This window comes from Centruroides vittatus, unplaced genomic scaffold (genome assembly GCF_030686945.1).
Source record: "Centruroides vittatus isolate TY-2023 unplaced genomic scaffold, ASM3068694v2 scaffold_944, whole genome shotgun sequence".
NCBI classification, from domain to species: Eukaryota; Metazoa; Arthropoda; class Arachnida; order Scorpiones; family Buthidae; genus Centruroides; species Centruroides vittatus.
Genome location: NW_027122722.1, coordinates 324,731 through 345,575, shown reverse-complemented (window position 1 = coordinate 345,575; position 20,845 = coordinate 324,731). Strand labels below are relative to the sequence as shown.

Sequence of the window (20,845 nt, the reverse complement as noted above, 5' to 3'; positions counted from 1 at the left end):
GTGCTTTGCAAATTTTCTTTAAACAAATGCCATTTTGTTTTGAAATAATCAAGTGATGTAATTCTGTTTTATTACTTATAAAATCCATGCATTTCTGCATCATTTCATAATTACAAACTACCATAATTACCTGAGAGTATGCGCTCTGAGTGACCTTCTTCAGGTCATCTTGGGCACCGGTGGTAATTTTCTCAAAAAAGATCTGCTCGGACACTCTGCCTCCAAGCGTCATGCACATGCGGTCAAAAAGCTAAGAAAATGCATTTCTTATTAAAGAAACTTAGTCTAAACATGTTGATAAATTACGGTAATGACACTCAGAACAGACAAGTGTTAACGTTTCTATATTTCCATATACCTGTTCTCTAGTATAGAGATACTGTTCCTTTGGTAGATATTGGGCATACCCCAAACCTTTACCCCTGGGAATTATCGAAACTTTGAGCAGGGGATCTGCATGTTCTAGAAACCATCCTGCCACCGCGTGACCAGCTTCATGATAGGCGACGGTCTTTTTCTCTTCTGGCTGTAGAACATTTGTTTTCTTCTCCATTCCTAAAAAGAATAACAAAATTTATTCATATAATTTTATTAAATTTATATAACAAGCAATACAATTTTTGTTGAAAATGTTTGAAAAATAGTTACCAAGAACAAGAAAAGTCTGTTCAATATAAGCACTGTTGCCTTTTGTGTAAACCTCCAAACATGGGAGCAAATTATGACTGAAAACCTCCAACTATGATAGAAAATATCTCTAAAAAGAGCCTCTAGATTGTTTCGTGTTTCAAACAATGTGTAAACTGATTACCAACCTAAATAATAGCAGCAACTAATGACTATGACAGAAAATGACATTATGTCAGTCTATGGGTTTTGCATTTACCTGTCTGCACTTTTGTTTTTATTGAGCTAATTTTATCATTTGTTTTGAAGGATCAAAATTTTGAAAAATATTCTTAATTTCAATCCATACTTAACTTTCAACATAATTTTCTCCCTCTAACTTATATCCAGTGATTCTCAAACTTTTTCAATCCACTGCCCCCTTTGTTCTATAAAGTTATACCAACGCCCCCCGTGTGAGAAAGGATTGGAAATATTCTTAGGAAAACTTTTCTATGAATATCACACTTTGTGCCCTTACTGTACATTGTTCTCGACATCTGGAAACCATTAAATGCAATGTTTCCTCTTATCCGTTTGACAGAGGAAAGGGAACTTTTACCTTTGATCATCATTCAGTACCCTGCTTCCAGCGCCCCCTAGATTTACTCACCGCCCACAAGGGGGTGTTATTGCCCACTTTGAGAAACGCTGCTTATATCTAAATTCCCTAAATTTCGGGAGACCTGGCAGTCTTAATTACAATCTTCTGCAAACTGTTTTTCCATTTAACTAATTGCCATTAGTTAAATAGGAAGTTTTACTTCTGTTTTGAATTTTATTAATTTACAAGGAAAGTTTTTTTATAATATAAACAAACCTCTAAATATAACTGGCATCCAAATTTAAATCTAGACAAAATCAAAGATTCTATAATGACAACCCTGACCTGTATGAGTGTTTAAATGCACAAAGAAAAGGATAGAACAATATAATTAATTAATCTGTAAAACAGGTCGCAAGTTAAAATAAGTCGAGGGTTGAAGGGATGGAAGGACAAGCCACACACTTTCCCCTGGATGCAAATACATACATTTATCATACCAGACATAGAGTTTGTTTATCTGGTTATGGCAATGCAACACTTGGGTGATCTGCCAAGGGGAGTGCCTTCTGGGAGGTTTTTTTTAAGGGAAACTGGCCCCTATTTAGGCATTACAGACATGGAGAAAACCCAGAAAACTCCAGCCTGTCCAAGCGAGGCATGAACCCATGACCAAATTCCCAGTGTTCAAGGAACAAAGACTGCTTGGCCACTGGTGGGCCCCAGGCATAAAGATAACAAGATAAGAGCCAAATGATCTTGCTGAATAATCAGACTATTTTTAGGCTGACTAATTAATTGGTTACTACTTAATTTGACTAAAGATAGGCAGTTATCCTACTAGCTCGTATAAATTTTAATAATTATAATAAATTGATTTTAATTTAGAAATTTCTGGAAGAAAAAATGGCCTGGAGCTAAATTCGAACCCACTTCTGTTCAAATTCAGTCCAAGGCCATTTCTGCCGACTCGATGTGAATCATTTGGCTCTAATCAATTAATTGAGAGTTGATGTTGTTACTGCTAACAAGATATAAGTATTGTAGAAAATTAAATTTATGTAAAATTTGATTTTATGTACAGAGATTTCACAAATTTAAAATATTTACCTGCAACAACTCTTTCTATAGCTTGTTCAAAATGTTTCATGGTAATGTTATCATTCAGGTCTCTAGCTGCGATGAGTGCAGCTTCATTACATACATTTGCTATGTCAGCACCTATAGTTATAGAAAATTATTTTGCTGAGACCATACTTGCAATGCAAATAAATTTATTTTTAAATCTCTAATCATAAACAGTATCCATATACTTAATTCTAATATGCTTACTAATCACTAAATGTACCAGTGAAGCCAGGAGTGAGGGCAGCCAATTTCCTAGCGATTTCAAGCTTATCTAGGAGAGTTTTCAAAGGCTTTAAATGTACTTTAAATATAGAAGCTCTAAAAAAAAAAAAAAAAAAAAGGGAAATTGATATACATATACAAAATAATATTACAGTAACAATACATATTAAGTTATATTCTTGTACATTACCTTCCTTTGATGTCAGGAGCGGGTACGAAAATCTGTCTGTCAAACCTTCCCGGCCGAAGCAGAGCCTGGTCGAGAATGTCCACCCTGTTGGTCGCCGCCAATACCACAACATTTGTTGTTGTATTAAACCCTACGTACAAAAATTAAAAATAAATAAAAAAAGGACTTAATAGAAATTTAAATTTTTTAAAAATTTAGGATTGCAGTTTTATACCATCCATCTCTACAAGAAGTTGATTTAACGTATTTTCTTGTTCACTATGACCTCCAAAACTTCTTCCGCCTCTCTTCCTTCCCACAGCATCTATCTCATCGATGAATAATATACAGGGAGCATTCTTTCTTGCCAAAGAGAACATATCTCTAACCTACACATTAAAAAATAAAGTATTATCAATAGTTTAAGATATACATAGTCATTGTTGTAATTGCTATCATTGTTGTCGTCGTCGTCGTCGTCATCAAATCAATATTATACTCACAGTAGTGTATGGCTATATATAATTGCCATTATACATAAATATGTTGTAAATGAAAGTTAATTTAGTAAAACTTTAAAGTAAACTGGAATTTAAGAAGCATTATTATTTTTGAGCTCCAAATGCTAGCAACACTAGTGACAAGACAACAATTTCTTATCTTACTAAAATGTTATCTGCTTATATGCCTTATGTAAGTCTTGTCAAGTATAGTTATTAACCATAAAAAGATTTTTTTTCTTCTAGAATTGGCAAAGGAAATCGAGTGAATGTAACATATACCAAAAAGTATAACAAACATATATTTGTAAATATCCTGAATGATCAAAATGAAAGGTTTATTTCTGAGTAAATTTGCAATGCTGTGAATTGGCCTTGCTTGTTATTGCTCTATCACAAGATGCAAGAAATACTAAAATCTCAAGTATTTACTTACTACAGACATATTTGAAACCATGTTATTAATTGAAAGTAAACTTTTCATTTGATTTTTCTGCATTTTATCATAATATTGTAAAACTAAAACAATTGAATCTTCAAGAGAATACAATTTCTCTTTGCTAAGACAGAGAAAAGCCATTGTAAAAATAATTTAATGATAAGAAATAATTAAAACTTCAGAGTAAAAGGTATTATTACAAAAACCAGAAAATGAAACTCATTTGCATAGCTATTTAATTAAAAAGTTTACAATATATTATCATAATAATAATCTTTCATGTAGAAAACAAATTTAGCATCTTTGGATCTGTCCTTTTCTTACCACAAGAATACAGTCAAATAGAAGAGCCAATCATTTGGCTCATCCCTGCTTAAATAAGTAAAATTATTTAAACCTCCCTCTGGCAAAAAGCATAGTTTTAAAATACAGTCAGAGGAATGCTTTAGAAAGTTTACATATTTAAGTAGGAAAGTCAAAAAATATTGACTTTTAACTGTGCTCCCGTGGTATGAGAAAGACAAACCCAAAAAAGCTAAATGCATGTTGTTGTCTATCAGGTGAATATTTTTTAGTAAATTTCATCCAGATTCATATATTAATTATTTTTTGAAATCTCGGTTTAATTAAACAAGAATCAATCGGGTCAAAGAATCAATGTACTTACGCGAGATGGACCCACACCGACAAACATTTCTAAAAATTCAGAGCCAGACACTGTAATGAAGGGAACATTGGCCTCTCCAGCGGTGGCCTTGCCCAGCAGAGTCTTACCAGTGCCTGGAGGTCCTGTCAGAATGGCTCCCTGTTTAAATAAATGACATTAAAAAAGAAACACATTTTAGAAATTTAAAGTTTAATACTCAATTTATTTTTATAACCTTTGGAATTTTAGCTCCTAATTCAATGTACTGTTGTGGATTTTTCAAAAAATTTACAAATTCCATAATTTCTAGTTTGGCTTCTTCACATCCGGCAACATCCCTAAGAAAAATGAAAAATTGTAATTAAAAATTTAACTTTAAACATCAAATAAATAAATTAATGAGATTGAATAGAAATTCAAACAACACAATTATGCACTTCTGTCTTTAGACCAATATTACATATTTATTATTACTATGTACTTTAAATACTCCTTACAGGACTCATCTAGGAAGGTGGGCTAATGACCAATATTTTTTCCAAATTGTTTCAACAGATACAAACCATGAAGTCAGTCTAACAATAAAAGTAATGAGAAGTTCAAATATTTTTGATCATATGCAGTTTTGTATTTTATTCTGTCCAGTTTTAATTCTGAAGTGTTCTTGTTTCAACAGATTTGATATTAGAAAGAATCCTCCAATACATTACAAACGACGCTACAGTTATAATTTAAATGACCCACACACAATAAAGACACTTGTCTGAAGAACATAAGGCAATATAACATTTTTCCAGATTAGATGAAACTTGTTTAAACACACCCAGAAATTCATTCTCTTAACAACATAAGGTTATAATAATAAAAAAAATGGCCTGACTATTATCCAATATTTATGAATACCAGGAATGAAATTTAACATTGACTATATTTCCTCCTCCTCTCTTGAGGAAAGATTACAAATGAGACTAAAATTGTGTCACTAATAACATTTCATAGTCTCAAAAGATGAGTCAATTACAGATAAGGAAAAGCCTATCCAATTCAGTATTCTGACTGATTTTTTGTGATTTGTTCATTGACAATTGTTTCAAAACCAAATATACTGCACATTCAAGAGAGGAAGGGTCACAGATATTTCACAAAAATTTAAGTATTAGTTTAATAAAACATTTATGAGAAAACGTTAAATCCATTTCAGAACTAATATATTGAAATCAATTTCTTGAAACCAAAATGATGATGAAATAGCAGCAACTGAATCGAACCAATCTCATCGATACAAAAAGGTCCCCAAAGAGTAAATTGTGGAATCAACTTAACCCTTTCCCGGCCAGGGTACCGATCTATCGTTACCCTAATTGTTTCGCAAAACGGCCAGGGTACCGATTCATCGTTACCCTGTTAAACATCGATTTTTATAAAATTTATCGACAACAGATGTCAGCACTTGTTGGTATCGTCTTGTTTATCGTCTGTTTTACATATTTTTGTCCAGGTGGTGTTCTGTCGATTAAAAAACTTTTAATTATCGATAGTTTTTCTTTAATTTTTTATTTTCTGATTATTTTTTATTTTATTTTTAGCATATCTATGCAATAATATTACTATAATAAGTTCATTAATGCTATAATAAGTTTATTCAGCTATAATATGTTAATGCATCATAAATATTCAAGTTATGACCTTCAGTTCTGATATTTTATATATTTTTTTAATTTTTAATTTTTAATTATTTTTTAAATTTAAAATATCCGAAAATGTTACATCTATTGCTACTGGATAATCATATGTTTATTACGAAAATAAATAATTTTGTTTGATATAAAATGAATAAAGTATATTAGTTCATTATATTAGTTGAAAGCAGAATAAAGTTCAAATTTTAAACAAATGTTTGATATAATGTGCGATAATTTCACAACGAATAAACGTACATGCATAAATGTTATATCAAATTGTACAGAACAATATTCTACGTCGTATTGGCTCAGTGACAATAAGAATGGAGTAAGCAGGCAATGTTAATTTTGACAAATAGTAACAAATTTTCAAGTCTGAATGTCAGTTATCATATATTATTATTTTTTTCTCATAAATGTTTCAAACAAACTTTATTGAAATATGTCATATTTAAAACTAACTATATTGATAAATATATGTAATTTTTTTCATATGAATAAAATAATAATTTAATTTTTAGTGAATTTTTAAAATAATATTGCCTGATTCACCTATTTTGACCTTGGCCGTTTTACAAAATAAGGGGGCGTGGCAAACGGCAAGCTAAGGGTTAACATAAAGAAGCAGCTAGCTTCTTAACAAGGGTCATATAACTACATGAGTTTGGCCATATGATTTGCTCCGAACTCATGTAATTAAATTTCATAAAACAAAACATTTTTTGTATGATTTCTGCTTTTGTATTATGATTTAAAGCTTTGAAAAATTCCTTGATCTAATAGTTGCAATCTAAAAGTTGTATTTGGTGGTAAAAATCTGTTACAGATTTTCAGAGTGGGAATCATTTAATGTGAACTGTAATTGTTAACAAATGAATAATTTTTCTGTTTTCAGTAATTGTGTGAGTATTGAACTTATTCAACCAGAGAAAAAAGCTCTGAAATAATCCATGCATTTGACTCAAGTTCAACTTATTGAGTGTTTATGGTATAAAAACAATAGGAAAATACTTGAAACTTTTGCCAAAGAAAAGTAATTTTGAATTTTGTGCATAATTAATTTAATTTTAATCTCCAAAGATAAAATATTGTTAATAACATTTATCTATAAACTTATTAATTATTTTTAATGAAGAGTCTAACACACATTTTTGATAAAGAAATAGGCTATTTAAAGTTAAGTTTGCTATATATTTGATTATTTAATACTGGAAATTAAACAAGATGAATGGATCAAACAGTTTGCATGACACTAAATGTCCCTGATTTTACACACACAGTCAAACTCAGTTATAATGAACATAGATATAAAGAGTTCAAAATGTCATAACAATTTTAAGTTATGCATATTTCCATACATTTTCTCACAGTTCTAATGAGGGTACTTCATGGATATACCAATCAAATTTTTGTAGCTATGCAAACAGTCAAACATTCTTGTTACTAACTAATTGTACAAGTAGTAAGAAATGTGATAGTGAATTCTTGGAAGAGATAAAACTGAAAGAGTTACTTAGTTTTAACACCTGCATCAATTACAGGCTTATTTATCACTTAACTTTCTTTTCGGAAGTAGCCCCCTCTTTGTTGACTAACTTCCTACTCTGTCATATACCTAATCATCGCTATGATTGTAAAATTACCATATACTCTAGTTAGAAATGACCTCTCTCTCATATAAGCATTTGCCCTTATATGAGAGAGGTCTATGAAAAAAAGAAAATGTCTCTCAATTTACAAAAAAGTAGAAATTATTTACAATTTAAAACGTGTTGCTAAAAACATCAAAGTGAGTAGAAAGTTTTCTTTGTCGTCTTCGACAGTATTGACAATATTAAAAACAAAGCAATCATCAATTTTAAGATTTGTAGATAAAAAGATTAACTAAAATCAGATATATTATTAATTAGTATTATCTTTATTTATGAAAAATAAATTGTTATATAAACTATAATATAATTAATATTTAACTATTAATAAAGATACAGTATAATTTAATTACATATACTTTTTTTTTAATTAACTTAGTTAGAATTAAAAATTAAGATAGATCTCACTAATTATAAGTGGAATAGCTACAGATTTTGCCACCCACAGGACAGCCCCTGTGTGTTTGTGCCCAAAGAAGCCCCACCCATTACATCACTGCTCTTCATGGATATAACAAGTAATAGTTATACTGAGGAAATCTTACCGGTCCCCTAATGCTCATTATAACTGAGTTTGATTGTATAAGCATCATTTCCATTTTTTCGTTAATCTGTAACTTATAATCACGTGTTTCATTCTGAATGCTTAATCAGATTACAAAAGCAGCAACACAAATATCGTATTACTCGTGTGTAAGACGATCTTGCATATAAGACAAGGTGTGACTTTAAAAATCAAAATAAAGAAAATTAGATTTATTAATACAATTCTAACTTTATTTCATTTAATCACAAATAAAATATTATTAAATGCACATATTAAGGCAAACAACCATGTTTTCTTGATGCTATCACCTTTTGTCTACTCGGACTCGCCTTCCGAAGTTTTGTTACAACTCTCCTCTTTTTCACTCTCATTCCACAAAGCATCATCCTCTGATCCATCAAGTGAATTTGAAATGCAGTATTTCCTGAATGACTTTGCTATCAGCTCTTGAGAAATGCTTTTCCATGCACCTGATACCCACATAGCAAAACCAAAAGATTATAAAGCACATAACCGGAAAAAGTTTATTTTTAATGATTCAGAATGGACAAATATTCATTAAAAATACCAATTTAACAAATATGAAATAACTATATTAATAATCATTGCTAAGTGGCCAGCTATTTTTGGATCATCTCTTTGAAAGCAACATTCACCTTGACCTCAATAGCATCCTGCAATTATAGCAGGTTCACAAAGATTATTTCAAAAACACAGAAAATCCTTCACTCACACGTATAGGACGACCTAGGTTTTTGAAAAATGAATAAAGACCTCATTTTATACGAGAGTAAATACAGTATATTGAGATTATCACGTTGTACAAACTTGTTTGGTGAGATCATTTAATAAAGAGTTTGTGTTGCTATATGAATAATTCAAGATTAAGCATCCCAAATGATCTAAGGCCAGCTCTCCACATTTGGCATTTGCTAATTTCCAAGCAAATATTTGGCCAATACCAAGTAGTGTGGGCAATTTACTCATGACTATTATTTGGTATTCACCATTTCCCACTCTCTATAGGCATATTGTACTGAATCAAAGTAAACAAATACTTGATTATTTAGAATTCAGCAAATATCAAATATTTGAAGCCAGCTTAAGGATTGCAGTATCAAAATTAGGATATCTGGATTTTCATCTAGTGCCAATAATTCCCTGTTTACATTAACTTGACAACCATGTTGTTAGATAATGGCAATTCTTTGAAACAGGTTTTGAAAAACTGCATATTACATGGCAGGAAATACAGTCACTGTTTATAATAACAATTGATCAAGCAAATAATGCAATAGATTTGACAATGGCAATTTGTAATTATACTACTTACTTAAATTTTACACCTATTTCTGCTGGATTTATCAACTTTGCAGTAGTTTCTCCCATTCCGAAAAGTCCCATTCCTCTTCTCGTAGCTCCACCTCCCATTAATCCACTGGAACGTCTCATCAACCAAAATATGAATCCAAATAGTAATATAGTCGGAAGCATGCCGGTAACATTTGATCTATAAAAATAAATAAATAACTATATAAATATATTTATTGAAACACAAATTCAAACAACACTACACAATCTTAGAGAAGTTTATAAGTTATGTGATGAATATGAGTGAACCTTATTATTATTAAGTTTTAGCATGCAACATTAAATTTGTAGAATTTAAAAAATTAAAATAAGGTTAAATTATCTTTATCTTTGACAATAGCTGATGCTTATTGTGCCAGTAGATGTTTATTGGGCTACAATTTTAGATTGCAGACCTATACATTCCCACTGTTGTCCATTCTTCATTAATCTCGAGAACATAATTAGATAAATGAAATTGAGACCAGAAATGGAAAGCTTAGGGGCCAGAGGCCCAATTACAGTATTTTACGGACTATAAGACGCACTTTTTTCTTCGAAAAATTGCCTCCAAAATTCAGGTGCGTCTTATAGTCTATAGCGTCTTATAGGTATTTTTTTAAAAAAATTGCTTAAAAATTAAGGTGCGTCTTATAGTCTGTAAAATACGGTAACTATATAACTTTGGATCTGGACTAGAAGCCATGTGATTTTTAAATTAAATGATAATTAAAAATTGCAGCCTGGTATTGTGAGGATGTCACAATAATATATATTCGATTTTTAATTTTTGAATTTTAATGAACATTTGTTAAAATTTGAAAAAATAACCATAAAAATCCAACTGAAATGGAAAGTTATAAAACATTTTGGAAATTCACTTTTGTTAATCAGTTTACTTGTAAAAAAGATATAAGAAATAAACATTGTTTGGAACCTGGTAAGACAAACATTGATTACAGTCAAAGACAAAAACAATTTAAAAGTTTATAAATTTCATACAACTTACAGAGACAAATAGCCACCAGGTAATACGTAAATAGACAAATAGACACCCTGAATGTCAGCAAATGCATAAAGTTCATGTAAATGACTGTAATGTACTGTACATTGTCATATTGGAGAAGAATCTTACAATGTTCTCCAGTGGGCTGACGGACAAATCATCCATTTTGTTTGTGATGGACGGAGCTCCTTGTCATACTTCCTAAAAAGATCTGCAATTGGCTGGCAATGCAAGCCATTCGTATGCTTCCATGGGCCAGGCAATCACCTGTCACAAATCCTGTCAAACACGCCTGGAATCTGCAGTGCAATATCGTTCACAAAAATCCATTTCCCATGGAGAACTGTTAGAGTTAGACTATTTGCATGCCAAGTGGGCCAACAAAAAACTCATTGATTCATGCCTGACTGAGTTAAGGCTTTGAAGAAAGTGATAGGATAACTAGGTTTTAATAAGCACATGTGGCATTTATATCACATGGATACTGTGAAATAAAAGACAATATCTAAAAATAAAGGTGTCTATTTTGTACTTGTGGGTTATCTCTATAGTTTTGTTAGGAAACATCCACTTGTGATACAAAAAGTTCTAAACAATATATAGTTTATTCAATTCAGCTTGAAAAATAATGTCTAAATCTTAAATCTATGGTGTTGTGGATACAGAAATGAGGAAAAATGAACAATTCACAAATTAAATAAGAGCACGATACTGCATTCAGCACCACCTTCTACTAGTTCACATTCCTATTTTGTAAAAAAAATAAGAATGAGAACTAATAGAACTAGTAAATAAATTAAATTTATTCATATCATATTTTCACAGATTGTCTGGCATGTCAGTCTATATGTGGAGACCATGAATTAGATATTTCTGTATGATAAAAACCAGCATGCCAGTTTAAGTGAGGTTATACATCCCTTGAGAGGGACGTATAACTTCAGAAGGCATTTTAAAAAAATGAATGAGCTATGTCACACAAAAACTAACAAATTTTAATTTAAAACTGTGAGACTGTCAGCATTACATCAAAATTACAATTATATGTTTAATTTCTTAATTTTGTCTTCTTTCTAGTCATAAAATACTGGTGAATGATAAAAGTGCTTTTTTTGTTTATTTTATTGTAACTTGATTTAAAAAATGCAAAAGTAAACTATTAAATTTCAGAAATGGCAGTAAATTATCTCATCTTACACCATTAACATCTGCTCTGTGTGAAATTTGAGAGGAAGGTGTTATTTATAAGGTCAGGGTAAATGGTCAGTGTTGCCTACACTGACTTACTACTACTACTACTACTACGCCAATAAGTCATAAATTGTTTTATTGTCTTGTAAATGAAACTCTCTTCCTGATTGTAAGTCAGTCAAATTATATTATTATTTTATTGTACACAGAAGAATGTTTTCTTTAACATTTAATTGACAACTAATTTTGTTACATACGAATAATTTTATTTTTTAGTTGCAGTTTAACAGGCATAATGGTAACACTGGAGTTTCCGGCATGCTGGTCTACCTCGGTTATAAGCAGCATGCCGGTCATTCCACAAAAATATGGTACAGGAAATTCACTGTAGTTTCAAAACCAGAGCACATTAGAAAACCAAATGAAAAATTAAAGAAAAAATATAAACATTTAAGTTTGCTAAATACAGAGCAGAGCTCTCTTTTCTAATTCCTGAATTATTCACTCTCTCATGTCTACAGTACAGTACGAAAATAATGTCTAAATATGAAATATGTAGACATTTCATATTTAGACATTATTTTTCAAGCTGAATTGCATAAAATATGCATTGTTTATAAGAGCATTGTTGCATCATAAGCAAATGTTTCCTTCTTAGCAGTAAGACTGCTTATTAGAATTAATGAAATAAAATGATACCCCAAAAAATGGAAAATTATACTAATTATATAATGTGATTGAAATTTTGCAATTTCTCATGTGACATCCATTGCATTCATTATAACAAATGACTAAATTCATTAATTAATTTAATTTAATTTTATAATATTCTGGGAGAAAAGATCAGGTGAAACAGGACTTAAACTCACAACTCAATATTTTACTCTGCAAATGTATTGCCAGTTATACTATTCAGATCACTGATCAATCTTTGCTTGCAGACTAATTAAATAATTTTAGATATAACTAACTATATCAGTCATTCAGGATCAACTGGGGAAACTTAGTACCCAATAACCCTCCTTGGCTTTTTGCTCTGCTTACATTTTATCCTGGCATGACATATAATGTATATATCATACTTTCCTTTATTTAATTTTATACTTTATTTTTTAAAGAGACTTTTACAACAAGAAAATAATTACATTATAATTAAATAAAGCTGAAATTCACTATAGAAAATCAACACTTACCCATCCATTTCACTCTTATAGACAACTGGTATAAAATTAGGAGGTTCTATATTCATTTCTAACTGGACATTTTCTAGATTTCTTTCGAAAGTATCAACGCTGCCGATATTAAACCATAAAATATTCTGAAAATAATTAATATTAATTATATTCTTATTTCGTTTATATTAAAAATAAATAAAATTACGTAGAAAACTAAGATAAACCAATTTTAGTTTAACTGCTTGTTTATTCAGAATATATTATTTATGATTCTGAATTTAATTAGCATTTGGATTATATTTTAACTATATTATCACCACACTTCATTATTATTTGTCTGCAAATAACGGCTACATCAATTTTTCGTACTTCAATTTAAAAATTGAAATTTCAAAAAATAATTTATGAAAATTAGTCTGTAAAACATACAATAAATTTAGTTTTGATTTTTTCTCTTCTCTAGATTAATACTTGGCCCAGCAGTGACCGAGCAGGTCCATCCCTGAACACTGGGAGTTCAGTCGTGGGTTTGCGCCTTGCCCGGATGGGCTGGCCATATGAAGTTTTCCAGGTTTTCTCCATGTCTGTAACACCTGAATGGGGCACAGTTATTCTTAAAAGACCTCCCAGAAAGCATTTCTCACTTGTGTAACATTGTGTATCCAGAGAAGGCAATGGGGAACCATTCTGGTACTAACTTTCCCAGGATATCACTTGGTGCACAAACCAATCTGTACTAACATGCACTGAGTGTTCACCAATATCAGGGTGCCCTGATATGGCACATGAAGAGAGAGAGAGAGATTAACCTATTCTCTGGTATTCCTGACATATCTCGGGTCAAAACATGACAACTTTGACCTGTGAACCCAAGATATCTCATTTCTGCATCGGGATGTTTTTGACACTAGATGTCATTAGCTGGCATAATTTTTATATTAAAACTAACTTCCAAAATATAATTTTTTTGTTTTTACATTTATTAATATGTCTATTTTGTTTATGCGAAATGAAAAAATAATTTCAACAATACAATAGCCATGATTATCTTTTTCTAAAACATGGAATTTTTCTTAGGCTTAACATCGACAAAAATTCAACCTGAAGCAACACACAACGGAAAAAAATTTCAACATGGGACAGGTTAATACTTATAAAAAATATACGGTATGTCATTACAAATGTTTCAACAGAAATATCATAATTTTTGGTACAGTGGTGCAAGAAAAAACTGCACCACCCATAATTGTTAGATACTTCTGCTAAGTGCACTAAAATGATGAAACTTGTTTATGATTTGCATCGTATAGGCTCTCAAAGCCACAAAGATGCATGGCAATAATAGAGAATGGGTCGGCCCAACAAAGTATTAGTGGTCCATAATTTTTAAACAATTCTATTGTACATTTTCAGCCATTTCACTGTGAGTTACCACCTTATAAGTGGCATTCCATTGTTTACTCAATGTTAACTGATAGTATTGCATGCTAATATTAGTTTTTGTATATACTTTCATGATATTTTATTTTAATAAAATAATTTTCTATTGAGTTGTGTGTCCCTCTATCCATTTAGAATATATTACAATTTATTCTGTTGGTTTTTATTGCAACAACAATGTTCCAAAATAGCAGAAAATGAAAAACTATGAGTAATGTGGTATTTTTTCTCGCATCACTATTTCATGTATGCAGGTTGTAGAGTCTGCAAAATTCAGCATTAAAAAATTAAAGATTCTATATAATTAATTAAAGAAACATTCAAAAAAATTTAAAAAGCACTTCATAATCTCTCCTTTCTTACACACCTTGGGAACACGACAAAGTCATGTGGCAGAATCGACTTTTATCTTACGGTCTTCTCCGCCTTGGTGTGTAAAGCTTCTTTAAATTGTCTCTCTGGCAGCAAAAATGACAGATTATGAATATACTTTTTTAATTTTTTTGAAAGTTTCTTCTATTATACAACTAAGAAATTATATAAAATTCTTAGTTGTATATTCATTTGTCCTTGGATGTTTTATCAGCAATATATTTAACATCATGCAACTGCCAGAGGGATAATTTTAATAAGTTTGATATAGGGCCTGAGGTGTGCAAAAAGGACAGATTATGAAGATGCTTCTTTTCTTTTTTTGTGTTTTTTCTATAATTTTAAAAAGGGAATATATGAAGATAATTATGATCTTAATTTTGAAAAAATCAAAAAACTATTTTCTAATTAAGTATATGTGTAATTCCTTAATAATCATTCTACATACTATACACAACTCTGAATAAAATTATTTTAGATTTTAATCCGAAGTGATAACTTAGCTAAACTTTTATAGAAAATATATAACATTCATTAAACAAAATAAGTCTCGGCATATGAAAATGGCTTTTAAAATGTTTGCCCACCTCTGATTTAAGCAAACAATGTTTTTTACTCTTTTCATCCTATGGGCACTAACAGGACCCTTTTTTTCAATCACATCCCATTGTGGTTTTTGCCAGGCCCAGAATGGGGGCGGCCAGATGGTGAAGTACAAAGCCTGACATATCTAGGTTAGAATATTCCACAAAAAATCCCTGGTTTTGATCATGAGTTCCACAGAGCAATAGGCCAATGCCTGGCAATCTGGCTGTCAACTTCCAAACACACAAATTCAATTTATTATTTTGAATATTTCAAATTAACTATAATTATTTTAAATCATTTTATATTAAAAAAATAATTTCTTACATTTCCTTCAGTCATATTTCCAGGTAATAATTTTACTCTAACCCATTTTTTATTTACAACTTCTAATTTTTCAACCTATAAACAGAAAAGTATTCGATGTTAAATAAACTTACATTTTTATAAATAAGTCAACATTACTACTACTTACTATTCCTCTCCCCAAATACGAATTAACAAATTCTTTCCAAGTAATTTCTTTGTAACGCATTTCATTAAAGGCTAGTAGTCCTAATATTCCAAGAGTACTGATTAAGGCAATCGTCATTAATTTGTTTTGATTATTAGAGCCCCTGAAATAGATTATATATTAGAAATATTTATCACATGTATAGAAAATTAATTATAAATTATTATTTCAACAATTATATAAAAGATTTTCTTTAGAAATATCTTAAATTTATGAGAGTTTGGCCAATTGGCAGCTAAGTTTGTTAGTGAAAGTTTTCCTTGTTTGCCAAATCATTAATTCAAATTCTATTTTGGGCATGATATTTCTGACTACTGAACTTTTAATGAGAATTGTTTCTAGAACAAACAAATATAGTCATTGAGGATTATGGCATTGTACTTAAAATAAAATATTAATAAAAATGACATTTTGATAAGAATGTTCAAATGTTTTGGTCTTTATTAATAGAAAGGTTTAGGGCCATTAAGAGCATATATGGAACCTAGAGGTAGAACGGGCTTCTTTTGCCAAACTTTTTGGAAAAATGAAAAACATAGAATGTTTCTTTATTAATAAATAAGTCTTAAAGATTTTATTTTTCTGTTAGTAAAAGAAACATTAATTTATAGGAGTAGGAACCACTGTGGGCACCCAAGTTCTCTTCTGGCCAGAGAAAATTCCATAACTCTCCTCTCTTGACAGCCTGGAAATGTTGAAATGCAACTCTGTATTTTGTAATGCATATTGACACATTAACAAAAAAATTTTAATAAGAAAGTGTTAAAACTTTTGTTTTTGTCATAACTTTGTTCAATTGACTTTCAGTTTAATATTGTTGATTTTTTCATGTTTCACTAGTTTCCTATATTGTTTGTAGACATTTGAAAAAGGCCAATTGGCCATAGCTTTTTCTTTATAAAATAAAAATAAATACATAAAATAGTAAAATTTTAAGGCTTTCATCCCATTCATCCTTACTGTTAACAAGACATATTCCAAGTGAGAGTGTCATTATGTAAGTAAATTCAGGACTTTTTAAAGTGGTGTATTTCCATACTGAAGTCAAACTCAGCTTTATTCAAAACATACACAAAGAAAAAATTTTATATTTTGTCAGTAACAACATGGATTCAGTCTGAACACAGAATATTGAACTCCTTGCCAACATTCTTTTTTTTTTCAAATTCCTCAAACATTCTGATTTTTGAATGTCCCAAACAACACAACATTCTGTTTCCATATTATAATTTGATGCAATATTGCATCATTTCTGTTAACTGTCACATCAGTTGTCTGTTAAGTCAAACAATCATGTGCTTAACCTTCATTATTCACTCCCTATTTTGTTACTTGTTCTTTATTGCTTTTAAGCAATGAAGAACGAATGCAATAATGGAGAAAATGACAATAACAACAGTTTAAAACTACTATTACTCACAATGAAGTTGAAATTATTGCTATCAAAGTGAATCAAATGTAGGAAGAAGCAGAGACAACACAGGTGTTATTTTTGCACAAAATTCACAATATTACTTCTGCAAATGCTAGAATTGTGCCAAAATAAACATTACAAATTATTCAATAAATTAAACTATCAATAGAATGAGTGTAAAGGTCGCTTTTAGCGTCCTAAGTCGAAAAGCCACGCGACCGAGATAATTGGACCCACCTGGCGTTGGGGCCATAAACGGCCGGAAAGATCAAAGGAGTAGCGTATCCGTTTAGGGGTCAACGTGTTTGCCACATGTCAGCCGGCTTGGGAAAAAAATGTAAACAAGGGACGGACGTGAATGTAAGCTACATCGTCGGGAAATAGGGCGGACGTCTTTGGAAGCTCCCAGGGGAAAAGAAGAATCTGATTGGCCGCAAGTTGTCGCCGTAGAATCCCTTAAATTGTAAGGGATACGCGAGAAACGGGGAGAAGGGCAAGAGACTGTTAACACGGTAGTTTCAGGCACTTGGACAGCCCGCTGAGCGTAGAGAGAGTGTTCTCCTCTGACAATGATCTCAGGGATGGGTAAGTGCGGAGACTGGACAGGCCGTGTAGTTGAGCCAACTCCACAAACCGACCGGAGTTTCCCGAGAGGCCAATAGTTCCCCAACAGACAAGCTGACGTGAGACACCACACCTGTGTTGCATAGTGTACGTAATGTTGTCAAATTTGTACATCCTGTAAATATTTGTAGTGTAAATAAACTGTATATATTCACTTGCTGAGTGTGGAGGTGTAGCTTTCCTTGAACCATCGTACGGATGTTCTCGAGTCGTAAAGACCAACTCGAGAAGGAATTTCGTAAAGATCGTAACGGCTTAATAAGGATCTTCACTATGAGTGTTTGAATTTGTTTTATGACACCTGTTTTATTTTATATTGTATATCTGTGATGGAAAAACATGACATGCATATATTTTAATGTTGTATAAATAATTTTTAGAAAATTTTATTGTCTTTTTTCATTTATCCATCAAGCTACTGGTTCAAAGATTAACAGATAATCAAGATTTTACCATGTTATATATATTTTGATTTCAATATATTCTATACATACAAGAAATAATATATTACTACTCTAATTTCAGCATGCTAAACAAAATAGATTACTCACACTTATACATATTCTAGTTTTATTTATTTTGACATTAAAAAAAACAAGTAAAATTTACTACTTGAAGATTTATTAATTAATTAATTGATAGTAATTCAACCTGTGTATAATTGAAGTAACGATGTCAATACTTCAAACTCGTGTAGCATGAGCAAATAATGATTAAAGATGATAAATATTTAAGGTTTAAAACACTGGTTAACCCTGGTAACAATAACCATTGACCAAAATATTGAAGCTTGACAGTACAAAAAATCAACTTAAAAGCAAAGCCGGGAGCAGGCTTTTTTGCCTACTCTGATTCTAGAGACAATATTTTCAGCTTAGCAACTTCAATACCAACACCAACTTCTCAGTATATATATATATATATATATAATCCACCATTTCATCACTGACATTTAATTCATTAGACTAATTTACTAATTAGCAATGCACTGGTGGTCTAATGATAATTAAGTATCGTAGCTATAGTTTCTTTACACCATTCAAAAAGACAAAAAATTACAATATGATAAAAAAAAAAAGACAAAACTTTATTGGAAAGTGCACATACAAATACAAAGCAGTGGGTTTAAAACTGTCTAATTATATTGTTTTTAAACGCAATTAGTCAACTAATTTTTTCTAACAAAATTACAGCAAGAAATTTGAAATTGTTTACAGTTTAAACTTGCCAACCAATCAAAAGCATATTTTTAATTTCCAAACATTAAATGGGTGGGATTCCAAGAAAACAGTCAGAAACAGTTTAACTGTTCACAATGCAATCACTTAAAATTTAAATTACAAATGAAATTCATTGACAATTTCAATTTGAAAGTTCATTAGAATTAGGCCATTAGATCAATTAATTTTATTTGACAAAGTGGCCAGGTCTGTAACAGTCTTACATCTTTATTTAGATGTAATGTTTATTTAGATTGTGATGTTTATTGAAGTGGACAAGAGACCTCTAAATAACCTGTTGATTCCACCATAAGACTTATTTCCTGAGCTGTGAAAAAAGAACAAGATAACTCTCTTATTATAAAGTCTTATTTTTATCATTAACTTCATATTCATGCAATTTTTTAAAACTTCCTATGCTTAGAAAATGTCTAACTGCTTCTAATTATGAAATATAAAGTCAATCAAGAAGTCAGTCAACAAAAAAATTTGCCAAAATTAACACCAACTTCTCTTTTAACTGCCAAGTCCTGCCAATACAGACTTCCCAGCTTTGCTTAAAGTGCTAATTTATCGGAAGAAAAAGATAATTATAAATAAAACTCTGATTACAACAAATGATGTATTATAATTATTTCGGAACATGCTAATTCTGATAACATTACACAACTGATAAAAGCATCTTTATTTACAATAAGTGAATTATACTGTATGTACATATTAGATACATATATTATATTGTTAATGAATAATATTAATTATACTTGAGAGATTAGCAATGTTATCCAATTGGCATGTTTATAAGCATATGTATTCACATGTGTCAATACAGATTTGCATTTGTAATATATTTAATAATTAATATATGTGGTAATTATATATTTCTGATAATTATTAAGATACACATTCATCTCATCATATGTTATAATGAACCAAGCTATTATAATAATTTACTTACTTTCCACCTCCAAAACTAAAGTTAAATTCATAATCAAATGGCTTTCCTGGACCTGGACTCGAACCGCTTCTCGAAGGAGCTTCTTTCGGCTGATCTGTGCACAAAAATTTAGTTAAATTTCATAAAAAGAAATAATATATCATAATTTTTAAATAATTGAGACAAAATGGTTTGCAATTCTGATCAGTTGACAGAACCACATCAAACTGCTGATTGATGCAAGAATGTCTCTTTGAAGAAATAGAGATGTCATGCTTGCCATAAAAAAATCAGGCCACAAATACAAAAAACTACAGAAAGCACATGTAAAAAATGCCACATCGCACATGAAACTATACAACATATTACATCAGGTTGCAAGCCTTTAGTACAAACAAATGTAAGTAGTCTTATTTACATTAACATAACCAAACAGCAAACATAATACATCAAAAGCTTGCACATAAACACAAACTATTACTATTATATATCCAAGAATCATACTACAAATACACACCTCAGTTGGTCATAGAAAACAAGCAAAATATACTACGACTGTACCATAATTAAAGACAAAACAATCCAACACAACAAACAAGATATCATATTTCATACATAGCTGTTCCAAATACAATATACAAAATACATACACTGAAAAAATTATTAAATACTCAGAACTCGCCCACAAAATGAAGCATCAGTGGAGAATGAATAGGGGTAGAGAATGAATGGTGTACTTGTGCCTATAGTCCTTTCTTGCACAAACATCATAACACTTGGCCTTTTTGTGCTCTCTGAGCGGTAAAAGGCCTAAAACCACAAAGA

At 30.7% G+C, this 20,845-nt stretch overlaps 1 protein-coding gene across 1 annotated transcript in view; it reads right to left on the bottom strand.

The window, feature by feature from the left end:
- Afg3l2 (AFG3 like matrix AAA peptidase subunit 2) overlaps nucleotides 1–20,845 on the bottom strand; it is a 38,644-nt gene that overhangs the window by 2,920 nt on the left and 14,879 nt on the right. The window contains exons 4-16 of the mRNA XM_067288914.1: nucleotides 20,042–20,135; nucleotides 15,787–15,928; nucleotides 15,639–15,713; nucleotides 12,933–13,057; nucleotides 9,526–9,702; nucleotides 4,550–4,652; nucleotides 4,336–4,473; nucleotides 2,965–3,118; nucleotides 2,751–2,880; nucleotides 2,559–2,656; nucleotides 2,321–2,431; nucleotides 359–555; nucleotides 131–250 (exon numbers count right to left, since the gene is read on the bottom strand). Of these exons, the coding sequence (XP_067145015.1) occupies nucleotides 131–250; nucleotides 359–555; nucleotides 2,321–2,431; nucleotides 2,559–2,656; nucleotides 2,751–2,880; nucleotides 2,965–3,118; nucleotides 4,336–4,473; nucleotides 4,550–4,652; nucleotides 9,526–9,702; nucleotides 12,933–13,057; nucleotides 15,639–15,713; nucleotides 15,787–15,928; nucleotides 20,042–20,135 (1,664 nt within the window). The remainder of the gene's footprint in view (nucleotides 1–130; nucleotides 251–358; nucleotides 556–2,320; nucleotides 2,432–2,558; nucleotides 2,657–2,750; nucleotides 2,881–2,964; nucleotides 3,119–4,335; nucleotides 4,474–4,549; nucleotides 4,653–9,525; nucleotides 9,703–12,932; nucleotides 13,058–15,638; nucleotides 15,714–15,786; nucleotides 15,929–20,041; nucleotides 20,136–20,845) is intronic.